Source organism: Phycomyces blakesleeanus (genome assembly GCF_001638985.1).
Source record: "Phycomyces blakesleeanus NRRL 1555(-) unplaced genomic scaffold PHYBLscaffold_4, whole genome shotgun sequence".
NCBI lineage: Eukaryota > Fungi > Mucoromycota > Mucoromycetes > Mucorales > Phycomycetaceae > Phycomyces > Phycomyces blakesleeanus.
In genome coordinates, this window is record NW_017265137.1 from 2,112,861 (window position 1) to 2,132,648 (window position 19,788).

A 19,788-nucleotide genomic window follows, 5' to 3' on the forward strand; every position below is an offset into this window, starting at 1 on the left:
ACACTACACTACACTACATTATACGGTGATTTTGAGATTTTATACCTAGTAGTCGGTTCAGCTATAAAGAGAGTTGACGTTAATCGTTGAATTTAATTTTTCTTTCTTATGCTATAAACGTATATTATGAATCTGTATTTGGCCAAAGTCAACCATACAAATAATACATACAAAGGAACAAGAAGAAAAATAAAGAAGAAGAAGAAGAAGAAGAAGAGGTACATTATGCATGCACACCTTATTAGTATTATATATATGTATGTATGTATGTATCCATGCATGCTTTGTTTGTTCAAATTACTAACAAGCTCATTTTGGGTAATAAAATATTTATTTATTTATCTTTCACTGATATTACGATTGTAAAGCCAAAACATATCCTCGTCAATATATTCCAATTGACCCCTCTTTCTTCTCTTTCTTCTCTTCCTTTCAGTCCTTTTTATTTCTTCTTCTTGCCTTTCTCCTCAAAGGCTTCACTCGCTTTTTATTCTATATATTTGTTGGTTAATTTGACGCTACCATTATGGACAATATAGACACAAAGATGATCTCTTGCCAAAAAGTCATTTCTGAAACCGCTCGTGTTTATAGTCCAAGGCCAAAACCACATCGGGTATTAGCATCACCATCCTTGTCCTCTGAAGAAGAAGAAGAAACACACGAAAATAAAGTATCAGAAGCAAAAGAAAGCAGATTAAGAGAAGGAGGAAGAGGAGTAGGAGGAGGAGGATATCAATATGAATGTGAGGCAGAGGAAGAGGAAGGAATTACAAGATCTTTAGATTTTCCTATTGGTAAAGGAGAAAGGTTGGAGATAGTTAATCTGATGATAGGAGAAGAATTGGGAGAAGGCCAAGCCATTAGCCAACCCCCGTCTATGCACTCTCAGGAGACAGTTGTCCAAAAGACATCAGCATCATCCACGACAACAACAACAACCGAATCAACAACAATAACCAGTACAAGTAGTGGTCAAGTAAACGAAATCCAGAAGCAGATCCATTGTTTAGAATCACCCTCGGAGTCTGACAATGATTCGTTTGTCTCACCTTACGTACGGCCCACACACAGCAAGCGATCGACTATGGTTTCCATTAGTTCCCTTGCATCAGACAACGCCAACTACGATCTACTGCTTGAGCGACTTGGTGCACAGGACAGTCCCCATGAAACAGTCACCAAACAGGCTTCCCGTGAAGAAGATACTGATTGGGGTAAAGGCACATATATACACATATACAATTTAAAGAATAAGAAGAAAAAGATTTCCTTATTTATTTTGTTACAACAGAATTTTGGTCCAAAGTTATATCGGACTTTGAAAGCGTTGCCAAATCAGAACCCAAGATCTTGTCTCTTCATCTTCAGCGTGGTATTCCACCTTCATTGCGAGGGATGATGTGGCAGTTGCTGGCCAAGTCAAAGAGTGACCGGCTTGAAGAGGAATATCTTCAGCTACTGAGGGCAGAATCAGTCTACGAAAAAGCCATCACTCGAGATCTCCTCAGGACATTTCCATACCACCCATATTTCCAAGGCCAGGAAGGCCAGAATGCTCTTTTTAATGTCGTAAAGGCATATTCACTTTATGACGCTGATGTAGGATACTGTCAAGGTCTTTCGTTTATTGCCGGACCTCTTTTGTTAAATGTAAGGTCTTTGAAAGAAATATAAAAAAACATATAAACATTATAGAATAATAATAATAAAAAAGAAATAAATAATAAATTTGATCTTGTAGATGCCAGAGGAAGAGGCATTTGGTGTGCTAGTCCAATTGATGACTCGTTTCACTTTGCGGGGGCATTTTACTCCCCAGATGGATCTCCTCCACAAGCGATTGTACCAACTTGATGGCCTATTGGCAGACACTCTACCCCACATTCATCGCCACTTTCAAGCCCAAGGAATTCAGTCGGGAATGTATGCCTCTCAGTGGTACATGACCCTGTTTGCCTACAAATTTCCTCTCGAGGTCGTATTCCGGATCTACGACACCATCCTTGCAGACGGCCTGGACATCTTACACCGTGTTGCTCTGGCTCTGATAACCAAAAACCAGGCAATACTGTTGAGTATGGAATTCGACTGCCTCTTGAACCATCTCAAAGAAGACATGCTGGCTGTCTACGAAGACGATGTGAACGAGCTGGTGCGCGAGGCATACTCTATTTCCCTGTCGCCGAAACGGCTAGAGCGACTCTCAAAAGAATACTCGGTCGAGTTAATCAAGGCCAACTCAGAGGCCGAGATCATCAGCGATCTTCGACGACAAAACAAAGCCCTGGCTGAGACAGTTCGGCAACTGGAACGCATCACTAAACAACTAGAGAACGAGCACGCGCTGGTCGCCAAGCAACTCCAGGTTTCGAATGCACAACAGCTAGAACTCCAGCAGACGAATTCAAAGCTGCAGCAGCAAGTGTTTGATCTCAGTAACGCCCTGGAAATCTTACCGAAAACGATCGAGAGTCGTGTTCGCGAAGAAATGGAGATCCTGTGCACCAAAAACGGCGCGCTGGTCCAGCGGAATGCAGCACTAGAAGACCAGCTTGTCTACATGGAAACCATGGTTATTGATATGAAGGTCAAGTATGCCGAAAGTGAAAACGAGAGAGAGACGCTTCAACAACGACTGGCCGACCTGAAACGATGGATGGTAACCGAGTCAGTATTTTAAGGTTATTTTTCAAAGACAGGCGCTTTCTATTGTCCAACCAAGAAAGAGAGAGAAAAAGCGTAACATCTACTCTATCTCTGCCTTTAATTCCAATCTCCTCTCGCTTCCCTCTCTTTCTAATATAAATTTAATTATAATATAAAAAAAAAACCAACCTGGCCTTCCTTTTCCCATAAACGGTCTTTCACTCACTCCTTCCACCGAGTCAACCCAAAGGAACCTATAGCAAAAGTTTTTTTATTTGATTTTTTTTAGGACCAGGCTAGAGGCTGTTTTTATTTATTTATTTTATTTTTATATAAAAACCATTGAATAAACAGTATATATATCATCATCATCATTGTCTCGGTCTCTCTTTTTTTTTACTTCTTCTTTTGCTTTGCTTTACTTTTTTTTTTAAAAAAAAAAAACTTTCTGTACCTCATTGCAATGTTGTCTTCAAAGATCAACTCATCAACTCTTTTGGCTGGAACTCGCCACTTGACCAAGCGCTTCTATTCCGCTGCTCAAGAAGTAAGCTTATCTCGAGTATAGTGTAGTGAATCAACAAAGAAGTAAAGAAGTAAAGAGCTTCTTGTAATTTGTTGAATTATTAAGCTTTGCCTTTATAAAATAATAGCCAGCTAACTAAATCTATATATATATATAAAAGGTCAAGAAAACTGCTCTTTATGATTTCCATGTGAGCCTCGGCGGTAAGATGGTCCCCTTTGCTGGCTATGCCATGCCTGTCCAGTACAGCGGAATGGGTATGCTTGCTTCTCACCTCCACACGCGTGAGAATGCATCTATCTTTGATGTCTCTCACATGCTCCAGACTCGGTAAATATACCCCCCCCCCCCCCCCTATTTTCATTTCTTCCCTTACGTTCCATGCACACGCACACGCACACGCACACGCACACATATGTATATGTAGATGTAGATTGACCTCTTTTATAATTACTCTAGTCTTGTTGGTGCTGACCGCAACAAGTTCTTTGAAAAGCTTGTTGTCGCTGATCTCAACAACTTGCCTGTCGGACAGGGTACTCTCTCTGTCTTTACCAATGAGCAGGGTGGTATTATCGATGACACTATTATCATGCAGCAAAAGGACTCTCTTTACGTTGTCTCCAACGCCGGCTGTGCTGACAAGGATCTTGCTCACATTCGCAAGCATTTGGCAGATTTCCAGAACAAGGGTGGTGACGTTGATCTCAAGATCATCGACGACCACTCTCTTATTGCCATTCAGGGTCCCAAAGCTGCCGCTGCCCTCGAAAGCTTAACTGGTACCTCACTCCAGGACTTTGCCTTCATGAACGGTCGCTTCATGGACATTGCTGGTGTTCCTTGCCACGTTGCTCGCTCTGGTTATACTGGTGAAGATGGTTTCGAAGTAAGTTTTTTACCAAGTTGTGTATTCAAACACACATACAAAAAAAAAGAGAGAGAGAGAAATATAGAGATGAATTGTGTTGTGTTGTGTGCTTTGCTGTTTGGAATAGTATACATCTTTAAGAGTATTTTTTTTAAAAAAAAAACCCCCAAAAGATACAGTGCTAGTGATCTATAGATTTATATATTACTCACATCTAAATTAACTCAAAATTTATTTATTTTTGGAATGAAGCTCTCTGTCCCTACTCCCGAGATCCTCAATATCACCGAAAAACTGCTGGCTCACCCAGTTGTCGAGATGGCCGGTTTGGGTGCCCGCGACAGTCTCCGTCTTGAGGCTGGTCTGTGCCTCTATGGCCATGATCTGGATGAGACCACTACTCCAGTTGAGGCCGGTTTGACTTGGACAATTCGTAAGTCTTTTTTTTTATATGTATGATAAGAATGATATTTACAAAGCCTATATAAATTATGTAGCCAAGTCTCGCCGTGAGACCGGTGGTTTCTTGGGTGCCGAACACATCTTGCCCCAAATCAAGGGTGGTGTTTCCCGTCGTCGTGTTGGTCTTTTGGTTGAAGGTGCTCCTGCTCGTGAGGGTGCCGAGATCCTCAACAAGGAAGGACAGGTCATTGGTAAGGTTACTTCTGGATGTCCCTCGCCATGCCTCAAGAAGAACATTGCCATGGGATACGTCCAGAACGGTTTCCACAAGCGTGGAACTGCCTTGGATGTCAAGGTCAGAAACAGAGTTCAGAAGGCCGAGATCACCAAGATGCCTTTTGTTGAAGCCAAGTATCACAAATAGACATACACACATACTCTTTCTTACATATCTCTCTCTCTATATATATATACACAAACCTATAAAAAATTAATCCCTTCATCTCTCTCTCTCTTTATTTATTTTTTTAAAAAAGAAGTGTTCATTAAAAATTACATATTCCACACTATTATTATTGTTATATAAATACTCGATATCTCTATTGTACACTTGCATTTGAAAAGAGAAATGAAAGAACAACTTAAACACGTTAAACTCTGGATATGTTTTGATCCAATTACTTTCGGTCTGACTAATATGAACATTTTCTGGTATAAATATTAGTTAGTATATCAAAACTCTTAAAGTCGACTACCCTTTATTCACTGATGGCTCATAGGAAAGGAAATCTGTGATGAGGCTTAAGTTAAAATGGCTAAATAAATTAGTAACCAGTATAACTTGTGTATGTATATTACTTTGGCAGAATAGTAGACGTCAAAAAAAAATGTATTGCAGCCTTTAAAAACCAAAGAGTGTTCTAAGCAATTCCTGTGCTGTACCCAATTTTCGGTATGCTTGAGAATCACTTGGGGAAGTTTTTTTTTTGGTGCAGTTGTCCAAAATTAAGATGGCTTACACTATATTGTACACCCATAATCTGCTTTAGCTATTCTTCTAGTAAAAGTATTATATAGATGTGTATACGAGAAAGATGGTTATGAAAAGAAGGCGTGGGTTTGTAAAAGGGAATTTTTGATTTGAAACATAAAAAGTAAATGGTGGCTCTGATTATCAAAAGGTGAGCCTCATACTTGTACCTCCCTACAATGATGTGTTATTATTATTTGGGGATTTGGGTCCTTTTATTTTTCTCTTTTTTCTTTCTTTAGCCGAGCTTGATAATTTTAGTATTCTGGACTCAATATTATCTTCTTTGCATTTGCCACGTTTTAAGCCATGTATTATTTATATATAAAATAGCTCTAGGACAAGAGAGAAACCGTATGGCTGAAAAGAAAGAAAAATTCATCATAAAGATGTTCAAGAGTCCTATAAATAACAGTATGTATATATCTTCTCAACTTATCTTTCTTATTACCATTATCATTATCTATAATTCTAAATATGAAGTTTTTATTCCTGTCTGTCTTGATCGTCTTAACTTCTGCTGCTGTTGTGCTTGGAGTACCCGTACCCCCATCAACAGGAAGTGATGCTTTGAGCATTAAAATCAATTTGCCTCAGCCTGGGACTGTGTGGAATGCCGGGTCCTTTCAGCACATCGACTGGAAAAACCCTCAGGACCATGCCTCTTATTACAATATTACTCTCTATAAGGGAGAAAAGATACCAAATGCGTACGAGCGTGTGCTAGTCAAGGACATTGCTGCAGATCTAGAGTTTGCAAGAATACATGTATCAGAAGATGTTGTTCCTGGAGATGATTATTGGATCGAGATTGGATCGGGTAAATTAAAGACATTTGTAAAGTACTTGACTATCAAGGCTGCAGATTCGTCCTATAACGATTCGTCAGAGGGGTCTGATTATCCTAGCTCTGAAGAGTTGCAAAAGATTAATGAACTTCCGTTGTTTGGAAGTAATGGATTCTAAAATAGCAAAAATAAAACACTTGTATCTTGTACTTTATCCTTTATTTCTTTTTATGCACATTTGTTGTTATATATATATATATATTGGCTTGTTAAAATTACTATTGGCGTTGAATAGGCTCAACATTATTAAGAATCAGGTGCACAAATATTGATGCATGTATGCCTTTGTCAGTATGTATAATATTTTGAGAATATATATTACTAGCTTAAAGAAGATGTTATCTTTTATCATCTTTTGTTCTATGAGGGACCTCAAACACCTCTTAAACAAGTTTCTTTAAAACTTGAGGGTCTAAAGTAATGAGAAAGGGTTGTAAATATCAAAATGAATATTTAACAGACCCCGCGGTCACTTTAAAGCCACACAAACTTGGCTCTACCTGGCTATTTTTGCAATTCTATTTTATTCTTTACTTCACTTCACTACCATCTTCCTACTGTGATGCTTACTGACGAAAGAGAAGAGACTTTACGCGAGGTGTCTGCCCTCGGAAACCCAAAGGCTGTTCACCACTTTATTCATGCTGGAGTCAACATCAATTCTCAAAACAAGATAAATGGATGGTAATTCACATTATTGATGTCAACCCCTGTTCATTATCTAAACTGGCCTTTCTATTATATATCTGTGTGTGTATGTACAATTTATTGGTTGCATTGCCTTTTTCTTCTTCTTTTTCTTTTGGTGTTCAAACTTTTTTACGTAGAAAAGGACGGCACTGCATTGGGCTGCCCATAGAGGTCATGAGAATGTTGTACGCTTGCTCCTGAGTAATGGAGCCAATCCTAATATCGAAACCTCTAAAGGACAAAAAGCGTATGTCTTGGCTCAAAAGTACCCCGACATTGCTGCATTGTTGAAACCAGATGCTGTTGTGGAATGTACAGAAACTTCTGCTGCTGCTGCAGAACCCGAGTTGCCTATTTTACCAGCATATATGCAAAATCCAGATTTGCAAAAGACATGGCTTCATCCCGATGAGTTTTCAGAGAACAGAATTGAGAATGTAGTACGAAAGCAGGCAGCAGAAGATGCTTTGACCAACCCAACACCAGCACCAACATCAGAAACTTCCTCATCTGTGAAACCTATTAATGAGCCATCCAGTTGTGAAGGTAAACCAAAAAAAAACCTGTATTATTCTTGCAGAATATATTTCTAGTGTTTCTGACATTATTTATTATGTGCGTATAGAGAGAGAGATTTTGGTTTATCTTGAGAAGCGCTTGGACGAAACACTTTTGGGATCAGTATTTGTAAAGAACGAGACAATTGATAACGTGGTTAATGATATTAAAGAGGTAAATAATAATAATAATAACGTATATTATGGGCATGTAATAATTTATTTATTTTGTAAACAGGAACTCGATGGTCTTCCCGAGAAATTCTCTTTGTCTCGTAATAATGGAAAGGTGAACATCCCGATTAGCTCAAAGCAAATGAACAAGAACTTGTTGGATATCTTTAGAAGCGAAGAAGACGTCATTGTCCTTATTCCTGTATCAAAATAATTTTATGTAAACGATATTCACTTACTTAAGAGAAGAAGAAGAAGAACAAGCTTGTTTTTTTTTGTTATGCTCTTTAAACTTCCTCAAAAGTGCACTCATACACATAGCACACAATACATAAATATATCTATCTATCTAATCCGACGTTATCTATATCTCAACAAAGTATTTTGTCTATTTGATTCTTTTTACCTATATCTTTAAAAAGTTGGAATATAAGTACGTAATCTAGACTCTTCCTTTAAATTATCTGTAAATCTTCTTATCATTTTACAGCCACATCACTTAAAGCCTACTATCTATTCAATAAACTGCTCAACTCATTTTTATACATTAATTGTAATATATAGTAACTAAACTTTTCATAGGGAAGAGTTAAATAAAACTTGAGAGGAGGCGGGGAGCTCTACTTTCAAAAAGTATACTAATTATTTATTAATTTATTCTTTATATAGGTCTATGAATTCATGACAAAAAATTTTTGTGTGTGTGTCCGAATGAATGTATGTGTGTGTGGGCGGATTTGTGCGTGTGTGTGGATTTGTGTGTGTCTGGGTGGATTTGCGTACCTGGGTAGATTTATGTGTGTGTGGGTGGATTTTGAGTACCAGACGTGGCACAGTGGAGGTACGAATGTTAAGAGAGGTAGATTGAATAGGAAAAGAAAGTCTTTATCGATTGATATATATAAACGTATTATTCTATCTTTAATAAATAACATTCTCACAGTATCTACTTTTCCTAATTTTAATATACTAGCCCAAGGTCAATTCCGACCACTTCGAATATTATTTTAACTTTCGTTAATAAATAACACTCTCACAGTATCTATTTTTTCTAATATTGAGATACTAATCCAAAATCAATCACAAATACTTTAATTGCAATACAGTATAATATTGAGCTAAAATTATAAGTTGGAATAAGAGGGCCAATTACTTGTTATCAAATAATAATAAAAAATTAAAGACTAATTGAAAATGTGTAAAAAAGCAAAAAAAAAGTAAAAAGTAAAATAAAATAATCAATTTAAATTTCAAATGCCCAGTCTTTTTGGTAGATTGCAGGGCATTTTTGGAACTCAAGCGGTCTGATGTTTTTAGTAATTTAAAAACACCTGGGAGCGTGGCATTTTTGTGAGGCTAGCAGTTTCCGTCCACAAAACAAAATGCGTCGATGTTTCAATATATTGTTTCTCCTAATGTCGTATAATAAAAAAAGAAAAATTTTATCACTTCGGAATTAGAAGCTTACTTTAGAAAAAATCTTACTAAACTGTCTATTTTTTATGTGCTACAAACAGTAGCAAAAAAAGGTCGGCAAATGAAAATTAAATAATTGGATTTCACATAGTGTTGCCCTTTGGTGTGTGTGTTTTTTTTTTTCAAAAAAAATAACTAAATCATTTTGACTTTTATACTATCTATGCTTTAGAGCTCTAGTACTAATTGAAAAAAAGTGAGGCCAATGACAATATCCGCTATGTATGAGCTAGATAGTAACAACAATGCATACCAGAAAGTTACAGATAATATATATATATGTGTGTGTTATTTAATATCAAATGAAGTTTCAACTCTCGGGTAGCTACTAATGTTACATCAACTATGAATGGGAATAACAAGGTTGATGAATATGTAACTTTATTTAATTCAGTCAGCAAAGGAAATATGGACAGCAAATATTACAACAGTGTAAAGAAAAGTACATATAAAAGTATTTAATGATGAAAGTCTCGGATATCTCTACCATCCTGCTCCTCTCAAAAGCGAATAAGAACCATCTTAAAATGAGCAATGTGCAAGATCGAGGATTTTATCAAACTGGCTTAATGATAGCATAGCTGTAAAAATAGGCCGCTTTGACGCCGAGTATTAATCTAGATTCAGCTTACATCTACCAAAAACTTTGTTGCATAAATTCACGGGAAATGCCTGTGCTTTTCTCAATGAAGAGATTGGAAAAAGATACCTGCCAAAAAAAAAAGAAGAAAAAAGAAAGGCAGTGGAAGTAAGGAAGATTGGTAATGGGGTAAGATTTAAAAAATAATTATGTGCTCGTTGATGTTTCGTTGCGAAGACTACCTTTATACATATATAACAAAGCAAACCTTTGATGGTAAAATAGGTACAAATAAACTAAATAGTAAGTCATACGAGCTGACATTTTTCTTGAGATATTTGAGTGCTATGATAGATTTCTTGAACCGAAATGGTCTTTATAGATATTATTTTGTCAAGAGTAGTACATCCTATTCATAAAATATATATTGAAGAGTATGACTATGTGTGTGTCTAGTTATCCTTATAGTTTTCTGGTTAAAATAGATTCTTTGAATACTACTGATCATTTGGTACCTCGTCGTATAATAAACGCTGTGATCCATATTACTCTTAATAACTTTCCCAGTTAAATTAGATATTCAGTAAGCGCTTCTTAGCCTTTATATTTCTCTATCAATGACTGAGGCTTTTTCAAACAAGGAAGAAGCAGGGAGGAAGGGAGGAAGGAAGATCCAGTGTGTTATCTTTTGGTTAGACACATGCTCTAAAAAAAGGTTGATAAGGACTGTCTTTACGGTTACATTACATTATAATTACCATTTTTTTATAAATATTTTTCCCTTCTTTCCTTCTCTCTTTATTTCTGTTCCTGGGTTTCGTTTTTCTCTATTCTCTTTGCTAATGCTAGGTTTCAAAAGCTATTTACCAGACCCTCCAACAAAAAAAGGTCGAATTATAAATGTCACTCACCAAGTACCCTGTGAAATCACTTTACGAAACAATGTACTTCAGGACCAACCCATGTGGGAATTGACTCCCAGAAGAGGACATGGCGCAATGTACGGAGGTGTTCAATCGCTTGAAACAGACTGGGAGACAATCTACATTGGCTGGACTGGGCAGATGTATCGTCCATCCTCTCCAGAATTCTCTTCCAATACAACTGTCACAAATATCCAAACGACACCAATTATTTCTCTTGATGAAAAAGAGAAACAGTCATTGATATATGAGTTGCAAAACCTCAACTGTATTCCTCTCTTTCTTGACAGCGACAGTGTGTTTGGCCACTATGATGGCTATTGTAAAACCAGTATGTTGAGTCGGTCTCTCTCTCTATCTCTATCTATCTATCTATCTATCTATATACATTTCTTTATTTCTTTATTTCTTTATTTCTTTCTTCTGGAACAAGACTACTCTTTATTTTATTTTTATTTCAACTCGAAATGAAGAAGGATAAGACGATATCAATCCTCGGTTCCATCGACCAATAGTGCTCTGGCCATTATTTCATTATATAATTTGGGACAACGCCACCGACGGGCGCCTTGAACGTCAGCAGTGGGAGTCATTCTCGTCTGTAAACCAGCTTTATGCAGATGCGGTTATTGAGAATTACCAAGAAGGAGATGTCGGTAAGTGTCATTTATTCAAGTTGGCTTAGATGAGCATTGTTAGTGTTGGTGATGTTCTATATACAAAGCAACCTGGTTCCATTAAAGAAAAAAATGTTTGTAACTTTATCAAGTTTGGGTCCACGATTATCATTTGCTTCTTGTACCTGCAATGGTCCGAGCCAAACTCCCCAGGGCTCGGATTGGTCTCTTTGTCCATTCGCCTTTCCCAAGTTCCGAAATCTTTAGATGTTTACCTAGTAAGTGTAACAAGGAATTAAAAAGTAGTAGTAGTAGAATAAGCCCCTCCTCTTCCTCTCAGGATTTCATGTGATTTATTTTAACAGAGCGACAGCAAGTACTCAAAGGAATGCTTGGAGCAAATCTGGTGGGATTTCAGGTACACAAAAAGAAGAATAAGAAGAATTTGGGATCAAAATATAAAAAGAAAAGAAAGAAATCGTGTTATTATTGCTATTAGACTCGGCTAACGAATAACCCTGATTTGTTTTGACTTACTCCGTAGACATATGCATACGCGCGCCACTTTATTTCAACGTGTACTCGTGTTCTCGGTTATGAGTCAACTCCTGAAGGCGTTGATCGCGGAGATGGTCATTTCTGCCACGTTGGAACGTTTCCTATTGGAATTGATACCGAGAGCGTGGATGCCAAGTTTAGAGACCCAGATGTAATCATGAAAGTAAAGGCTATTACAGACATGTATCCTGGAAAAAAGATCTTGGTTGGCCGAGACAAACTTGATCTTGTCAAAGGAGTGTTGCAAAAACTGGCAGCATTTGAGAAATTTTTGGCAGATTATCCAGAGTGGAGAAATAAGGTAAATGATAATAGGACTTTAGAGCTTCTTTTTATTTATTTTATTTTATTTTCTTCAACGTGGTAGGTTGTTCTTATTCAATTGACCGATGGAAGTACACACACAATGGAACGTGAAGTAACAGAAATTATAGCCCGGATCAACGGAGTTTATGGCTGTATTGAAGGTGCTGCGGTATATCACTATCACCACCCAGTTCAAGTGGATGAATATTATGCTTTGCTCTCTGCAGCACATGCTGCTTTGGTTACTTCTGGTAGAGATGGTATGAACACCACCAGTCTTGAGTATGTGATGTGCCAGCAAGAACGACATGGCCAATTGATTCTGTCTGAGCTTATGGGAGCAGCTGGTTCTATGAGCTCTGCATTGATGGTAAATCCGTGGGATTATGCTGGATTAGCAAAGACGATCAATGATGCTCTTCTTATGTCAGAAGAAGAAAAATTGTATCGCCACAAGGTAATTAATTTTAAATAACAAAAAAAAGACGGTAAATAAAAAAGGTAACCATGGTAATAATAATAATATTCTAATTGTTGTAAATTCAACTCTTGTACACACACAAAAAATTTCAGCAACTCCTGAAGCATGTCAAATCTCATACGGCTTCTTTCTGGGCCCGGTCTTTTGTGAAGATGCTGATGGAATCCGTCGAATTGTCGGAAAAATCCAGTCATACACCACTTTTGAGAACAGAATGGCTAACACAGTGCTATCGGTCATCTACCAAACGACTCTTGTGCTTTGATTATGAGGTGAGTTGTTTGGTTGGGTTTCTTTCAAGCTAAACTTGAATAAGATCACAAAACTGTAATAAAATGTACACACACACACATATATATATATATATTACAAGCTATATTAATACTGTAAGCAACTGGATATACTTATTTGTTTGTTTAAATATTAGGGCACACTTACGCCTTTACGTAAAATGTATGGCCTGACTGTCCCTTCAAAAAGTACTATGGACACACTTGAGCAGTTGTGCAGAGATCCACGAAATGAAGTGTGGATTATTTCTGGTCGTGATGAATCTACTCTTGACTATTTGTTGGGAAGTATTGTTGGTCTTGGTCTTAGTGCCGAGCATGGAAGTTTTATGAAATACCCAAACACCAAGAAATGGATCAATACCACTGAGCATCTTGACATGAGCTGGAAGCACGACGTTGTGGAAATATTTACTTATTATTCCGAACGTACCGCAGGTAGCTTTATTGAACATAAACGGAGCTCAGTTACATGGGATTATCGATTAGCAGATCCACAGTATGGGTTATTTCAGGCAAAAGAATGCCAGAACCATCTGGAGCAAGCCATTCTCTCCAAGATGCCAGTTGACGTAGTAGTAGGGAAAAAGAACCTGGAGGTGCGCCCGACATCTGTCAACAAAGGGCAGATTGTCAAGCGGCTTTTGGCTTCTAACCAAGATCTGGACTTTGTTATGTGTTGTGGAGATGACAAGACCGATGAAGACATGTTCAAGGCGATCAAAAAGTTTGATGTGGACGAACAGTGGACATTCTCGGTAAAGATTGGAACTGAAAACAAAAAGACACTGGCTCTGTGGCATCTACCAACTACACAAGATTTGATTCATTCACTCAATGCAGTGGTGACATCTAATGTCTAAAGAACGAGACATATGCACCTACACTTACACATATACTTACACCCACACAAAGTCCAAACCCTTTTCTTTTCTTTTGATTATTATTATATTCTTCTTCTTACTCTTATTCTTATTCGTATAATTACAGCAGTATATATATATATATTATTGTATTATTGTATGCTTTAACCAAGACCTTGCTCTTACAATTTTGCCTGGCCTTTTTTAATTTAATTTTAAAATTATATTTCCATCATCTACTTTCTATCTTTCTCTTTATCTTCTTGTTCTTGTTCTTCTTTTACCTTTATTTCTAATACACAAAAATGGGGAAGAGGAAGAGAAATAAAAAGAAAAGGAAGAAGAGTTTTGGAAAGATTTAATTCTTACTTCTATCCACCATAGTGACCAAGCAAATCAATTGAAAAGAAAAAGAAGAAGAGAATAACATTACACTACAAAATCACTCGTTTATTCTACAAGTAGTTAATAAATAGAGTTGAATTAATACACATAAAATAATATATATATATATATATATATATACCATCAGTAATAAATAAGTATTTTCTTTATATATTTATATAAAAAAGAATAGCTGAATAGTGAGACTTTACAATTTCAAATACAACCCTTAAAGAATGCTTCCCAATTTGCTTACAGTAATAATCATCATCGTTAATAAAATCGAATACAATAGTTGGAACAATTGTCAACTGCCAGTCGTTTGGATTGTTTATAATTCTCTCCTCATTCTTTTCTTAAACAAAAAACTCGACGTTTGTTTTGTTTTATTTTATTTTTTTTAAAAAAAAAGAAAGAAACGTTAATAGCTTTGTTATAACTTTTACGCCTTCAAGATCTCCTTTTAACGCTCTCACATACGCACGCACATACACATTTCCCCGTTCGTTTATTCGCCCCCTTGTTCATTCACCCCGCCATCAGAGAGAAGGAAGAAGACGAATACGAAAAAGAAGAGAGATAATAGCAAAGCAATAGAATGTCAGTTAGGGAAAATGATCCTGAAATGGCTGGGCCAGAAAATGCTACAACATCTCCACGGGTCGCATTGTCCCCTAAAGTTACCAGTGTACCACCACAGTCCACTGCCTCCATCGCGGAGTCAGTACCACGACATGAAGACATTCGCAGAGCACGATATATTTCCATGGCAACATCAACAGAAAAACTAAAAGCACAAAATCAAAAGAAAAAGAAAGAACCAAAAAAGCCAGTAGGATGTTGGACAATCGCTAGTTGGGTATTTACTTGGTGGGCACCGTCCTTTATGCTAAAGACATTCGGTAGGTTTATTATATATATACAAAGAAGACCAATAGGATCATATTATTCTCAATATTCCTGGTTTTTTTTTCGTTGGCTTTTGTTTGAAAATATATGAATATAAATATATATTATTTTACTATATTGCATTATATTATATTCCGTTTTATTTCATTTTAGGCTTAAAGGACCAACAGACCCAACAAGCTTGGCGTGAGAAGGTAGCACTTGTTCAAGTCATCGCTCTTCTTTGTGGCAGTGTTGGTTTCTTGACTTTTGGGTTCAATGCTGCCGTGTGCGGACTCCAGCCCAACCGTATTAGGCCCACAGGCGTTTCAGGCGATCAGATTGTGATATCTGGGCGCGCCTTTGACCTCGAATCGTTTCGACACCCAACACCTTTCCCAAATATGCCTGGATCAGGTGACCTCCGAGAATTGGGGTTTGGCGGCAGAGACCTGTCTTTTATGTTTCAAATAGTGAATTACAATTGTAAAGGGATCTTTAAGCCGATTCTTCAGGACGACTCCAATGGAAATGTGGTAAATTACTTTCCTTGTGTAACACTTGATCGCTACCACCCAAAAGTAAATGGCACAGACAATCCTATCCGCGAAGGCTGTCATGTAAGCGCAGATTCAAGAACTGCCCTTCGAGATCTAGATATTGTTGGTGACGTCTACTATAACTGGACTGACCTACAACAACCAGGAACAAGCTTGATTGCATTCAATGGGTAAAAAAAAGAAAGTTAATAGATTAATAAAAGAAAAAAAGCACGCAATTGACTCTAACATTTTTCTTAATAATAACACTAATTTTTTGCTTTATGTTAATATATACACATTTATATATAAAAATATATACTATTTGTCTGTATCTATTTTAGAAACGTTTTAGATTTAACACGCCTAAGATACTTGACTCCAAATGTTCCCTTGCCCTTACAAGTCGCGCGTATTGTTGGACCTGGGAGTGCATTTATCGGAAGAGATGCTACTTATTGGCTCAGTACAACTGCAGATCGACTTCAGATTGGAAAATGCCTGACCGATATTCTCAAAGTCGGAGTACTCGACACACGATCGACAGGCTGTATCATTTCTGACATTGTGCTTTGGGTTTCGCTTGCTGTCATTCTTGGTGTTGTTTTCATTCGATTCTTTTTGGCTTTGGTATTTGGGTGGTTTGTGTCGTGGAAACTGGGCAGTATTCGAGAAGAAACGGTCGAAGAGAGAAAGGCACGTCGTGAGGCAATTCTTCAGTGGGAAATGAACAACACTGAGCAGATGCACTATCCAAGGAGCCGCAGTATTGCATCAATTCAAGATAATCCACCAAACGATTCTCTTCGGCTGAGATTTAACAACGAAAGTCTTGGAGTCAATGAATCTCTAATTAGTATCGGTCAAAGTGGGAATGGAACAGGGAATGGAACAGGGACAGGGACTGGAACTGGAACTGGAACTGGAACTGGAACTGGAGCAGGATCAGGGTTAGGAATAGGAACTGGAAATCAACTTTATGGCAGTAGTTTGAGTATTTCAGGAATAGGTCCCAATGCACCAGGCATTTCGTCACAGAAAAACAGGCGAAGGTTCTTCCCAACAACTTCCCGTTTTACACAACAAAGCTCGCCTGCATTTCCTAAATCAACCGTGTTTGATGTGCGGTCGGCCAGTACAGATGGATTCGGACGACGGGCCGGAAGCCGTCCTTCGTCTCCTTCTAATATCACCCATTCTTTTGCATCGCACATTCATTCCAATAAGGACAACGCAACGATGTCGCAAAGTGCGTCAATGGCAGAAATCGAAGCAGAAAACAATTACAACTTCAATTTTGAACTTATCCACACCTTCATGGTTGTGACATGCTACTCTGAAGGCGAAGAGGGTCTGCGTACCACACTCGATTCACTTGCCAACACCGACTATCCGGTGTCACACAAAATGCTGTTGGTAATTTGTGATGGAATCATCACTGGATCTGGAAACGCTCTGTCCACCCCGGACACGGTTCTGTCGATGATGAAAGATGACATCGTTCCGCGCGACCAAGTAAAGCCAGCATCGTATGTGGCTATTGCAGATGGTATGAAACGACACAATATGGCAAAAGTGTATGCAGGCTACTATAGGTATAATGATGATCCTTCGAAGGGTGCTGGTGTAAGACCCCCAGAAGAACAACAGCGAGTTCCGATGCTGGTTATAGTCAAATGTGGTAATGAAGCCGAGTCTACGGACAAAAAGCCAGGGAACAGAGGAAAGCGAGATAGTCAGGTTATTCTGATGAACGCGATGCAAAAGATTTATTATGGAGAGCGTATGTGTGATCTGGAGTTCCAGTTTTGTAAAGCAATTATGAAGCTTACAGGAAGACATCCTTCTTGTTTTGAGACTTGCTTGATGGTGAGTAAAGTGTCAGAAGAAATAGGAAAGAATCAAAATGTTCTATAGTACAATATAGTGTAGTATAGTGTGGGACCAAGGTTTTACAGTTATATATATACATTTGTATTCAATAAGAGTTCTTATCATCCGTAGGTGGATGCTGATACAAAAGTATACCCTGATTCCTTGGCCCGAATGATTGCCTGTATGTCACGAGATCCATATATTATGGGACTCTGTGGAGAAACAAAGATTGCTAACAAGAGCGACAGTTGGGTTACAGCTATACAAGGCAAGTACAATATATACATATATGTGTATTTGTGTATATATTTACCTAATATCTTATATTTTTTGTGATTTCTTAATCTGGCAGTGTTTGAATACTATATTTCTCACCACATGAGTAAAGCGTTTGAATCGATCTTTGGTGGTGTTACCTGTCTTCCTGGATGCTTTTGCATGTATCGCATTATTGCACCCAAAGGAGATCGTTACGTACCGATTATTTGTGCCACTGATATTGTTGAGATGTACTGTGAAAACGTTGTTGATACCCTTCACAAAAAGAACCTATTGCTGCTTGGAGAAGATCGATACCTAACTACACTTATGCTCCGGACATTTCCAAAACGTAAAATGATGTTTGTACCCCAAGCAGTAAGTTGTTTAGATAATGTATATATATATTTTGTTCTTGTACTATGTACTATTATTATTATTAGTATACACTAATGAATTTACCTTGTTTAAAATGATGATTATACTAATAATGTATAGGTTTGCAAGACCGTAGTTCCTGATACGTTTGAGATCCTACTTTCACAGAGGCGCAGATGGATCAATTCGACTGTACACAACCTTTTAGAGCTTGTTTTGATTAGAGATCTATGTGGTACATTCTGCTTCTCAATGCAGTTTGTCGTGTTTATGGAACTTGTTGGAACAGTTGTTCTGCCGGCTGCCATTACATTCACACTCTACCTGATCGTCATATCCTTCTTTATTACTCCGGTGCCAATCATTCCACTTTTACTGCTTGCTGCCATTCTTGGTCTTCCTGCGATACTGATTGCCTTGACGACTCGAAAGATGGTTTATATTGGGTGGATGTTGGTCTACTTGTTCTCACTGCCCATATGGAACTTTGTCCTACCAGCGTACGCTTATTGGCACTTTGATGATTTCTCGTGGGGACAGACACGTCAGGTTGAAGGTGGAGGGGATGGAAAGGGTGAGGACCACGGTCGTCGAGAGGGAGAGTTTGATAGCTCTGGTATTGCAATGCGTAGGTATGAAGAGTGGGTAAGACATGAACACAAGCTATTGGCTGAAAGAAAACCGATACCAGTTCCAACCATTGTCCGTCCTTTCCCGACTATTTATTATGGACACTAGATGATACCCTCCCCTCCTTTATTTCCGTCTGTATCTATCTATCTCCATATCCTTTACTGTTATATTATTATTAAAGAAAAAGTAATAAACCAACGTAAATTTGTTGCAAAAATAAATTACCAAAAGGCAATAAATTTATAGCCTTTATCGCAAAAACGTATGTGCGTGTGTAATAAGTACGAAACTATAGTCTGTATTTTTAGTTCCCATGCGAACAGAAAACAAGAAAAGAAAAGAAAAACAATCTGATAAAGAACCTTGTGCAACCATAGATCTTTAATTTGTATATATATATATATATATATTTGGTGGTAAAACGGATGTAAATTTACCTGGTGAGATTAAGAAGACAATAAAAAAGACCTATGAGCTTGAGCTTGAACTTGAACTTGAATCACCTCTACAGATTATTTAAATTTGTTGTCTTTTCTTATTATCCTTTTGATTCTTGCGCTGCTTGTTCTGCTTGTATAGACCATTATTTGAAATTGATTAATCACAGAAAACTGCTTGTTAATCTACAATAATTCAAAACAAAGCAGTAATAATAGTAATAAATTGATAATCATTTTTTTAATATATATGTGGCGAGAAAGAGCTGTATAGTTGAATAAATTAAGCTTTTTTTTGAAGTCGATGATTTTACTAAGTATTATCTTTGTTGAAAAAAACCATCACAGCCACTAAATGAAGAGCCTCTTTCTTGATCCTTTGATCTAGCATTACACAGCAAACAAGTATTTAATTCGGTAACAGAAAATACATTCTTCGTTTGGTAATATATCGAGTCTTTGCAGCTCAGGTCAAGTTCTTCTTCTTACTCATGCTTGGCAAATAATTAATATTAAAACTGATTCTTAATTTTAACTTTTATTATTATTTATCTC

At 37.5% G+C, this 19,788-nt stretch overlaps 6 protein-coding genes across 6 annotated transcripts; all 6 read left to right on the forward strand.

Annotated features, from left to right (window-relative positions):
- Positions 1 to 1,296: 1,296 nt before the first annotated feature.
- On the forward strand, positions 1,297 to 2,398 carry PHYBLDRAFT_87636 (hypothetical protein; the record flags this gene model as incomplete). The annotated part of the gene is made up of 2 exons (XM_018443668.1): positions 1,297 to 1,653; positions 1,745 to 2,398. Coding segments are annotated over 2 exons (1,011 nt in total), but the record flags the coding sequence as incomplete, so codon positions are not given.
- A 675-nt stretch (positions 2,399 to 3,073) lies between these two features.
- PHYBLDRAFT_185651 (hypothetical protein) lies at positions 3,074 to 5,127 on the forward strand. Its single transcript, XM_018439115.1, has 5 exons — positions 3,074 to 3,196; positions 3,336 to 3,505; positions 3,635 to 4,064; positions 4,299 to 4,479; positions 4,544 to 5,127. Exons 1-5 carry the CDS (start codon positions 3,113 to 3,115, stop codon positions 4,870 to 4,872), a joined length of 1,194 nt encoding a protein of 397 aa, XP_018295893.1. The 5' UTR covers positions 3,074 to 3,112; the 3' UTR covers positions 4,873 to 5,127.
- An 828-nt stretch (positions 5,128 to 5,955) lies between these two features.
- PHYBLDRAFT_141719 (hypothetical protein) lies at positions 5,956 to 6,444 on the forward strand (the record flags this gene model as incomplete). The annotated part of the gene is made up of 1 exon (XM_018430650.1): positions 5,956 to 6,444. One exon carries the CDS (start codon positions 5,956 to 5,958, stop codon positions 6,442 to 6,444), a length of 489 nt encoding a protein of 162 aa, XP_018295894.1.
- Positions 6,445 to 6,888: 444 nt separating this feature from the next.
- Positions 6,889 to 8,071, forward strand: PHYBLDRAFT_180021 (hypothetical protein; the record flags this gene model as incomplete). The annotated part of the gene is made up of 4 exons (XM_018438252.1): positions 6,889 to 7,010; positions 7,159 to 7,562; positions 7,642 to 7,748; positions 7,812 to 8,071. 4 exons carry the CDS (start codon positions 6,889 to 6,891, stop codon positions 7,959 to 7,961), a joined length of 783 nt encoding a protein of 260 aa, XP_018295895.1. The 3' UTR covers positions 7,962 to 8,071.
- Positions 8,072 to 8,462: 391 nt separating this feature from the next.
- On the forward strand, positions 8,463 to 14,079 carry PHYBLDRAFT_185653 (glycosyltransferase family 20 protein; the record flags this gene model as incomplete). The annotated part of the gene is made up of 14 exons (XM_018439116.1): positions 8,463 to 8,588; positions 8,955 to 8,964; positions 9,010 to 9,097; positions 9,396 to 9,419; positions 9,532 to 9,665; positions 10,089 to 10,106; positions 10,653 to 11,057; positions 11,242 to 11,382; positions 11,496 to 11,621; positions 11,709 to 11,761; positions 11,888 to 12,202; positions 12,269 to 12,664; positions 12,781 to 12,960; positions 13,116 to 14,079. 14 exons carry the CDS (start codon positions 8,463 to 8,465, stop codon positions 13,839 to 13,841), a joined length of 2,742 nt encoding a protein of 913 aa, XP_018295896.1. The 3' UTR covers positions 13,842 to 14,079.
- A 744-nt stretch (positions 14,080 to 14,823) lies between these two features.
- PHYBLDRAFT_154634 (glycosyltransferase family 2 protein) lies at positions 14,824 to 19,181 on the forward strand (the record flags this gene model as incomplete). The annotated part of the gene is made up of 7 exons (XM_018433344.1): positions 14,824 to 15,127; positions 15,288 to 15,843; positions 15,997 to 17,521; positions 17,657 to 17,795; positions 17,880 to 18,163; positions 18,284 to 18,808; positions 19,092 to 19,181. 7 exons carry the CDS (start codon positions 14,824 to 14,826, stop codon positions 19,179 to 19,181), a joined length of 3,423 nt encoding a protein of 1,140 aa, XP_018295897.1.
- Between the last annotated feature and the right edge of the window lie 607 nt (positions 19,182 to 19,788).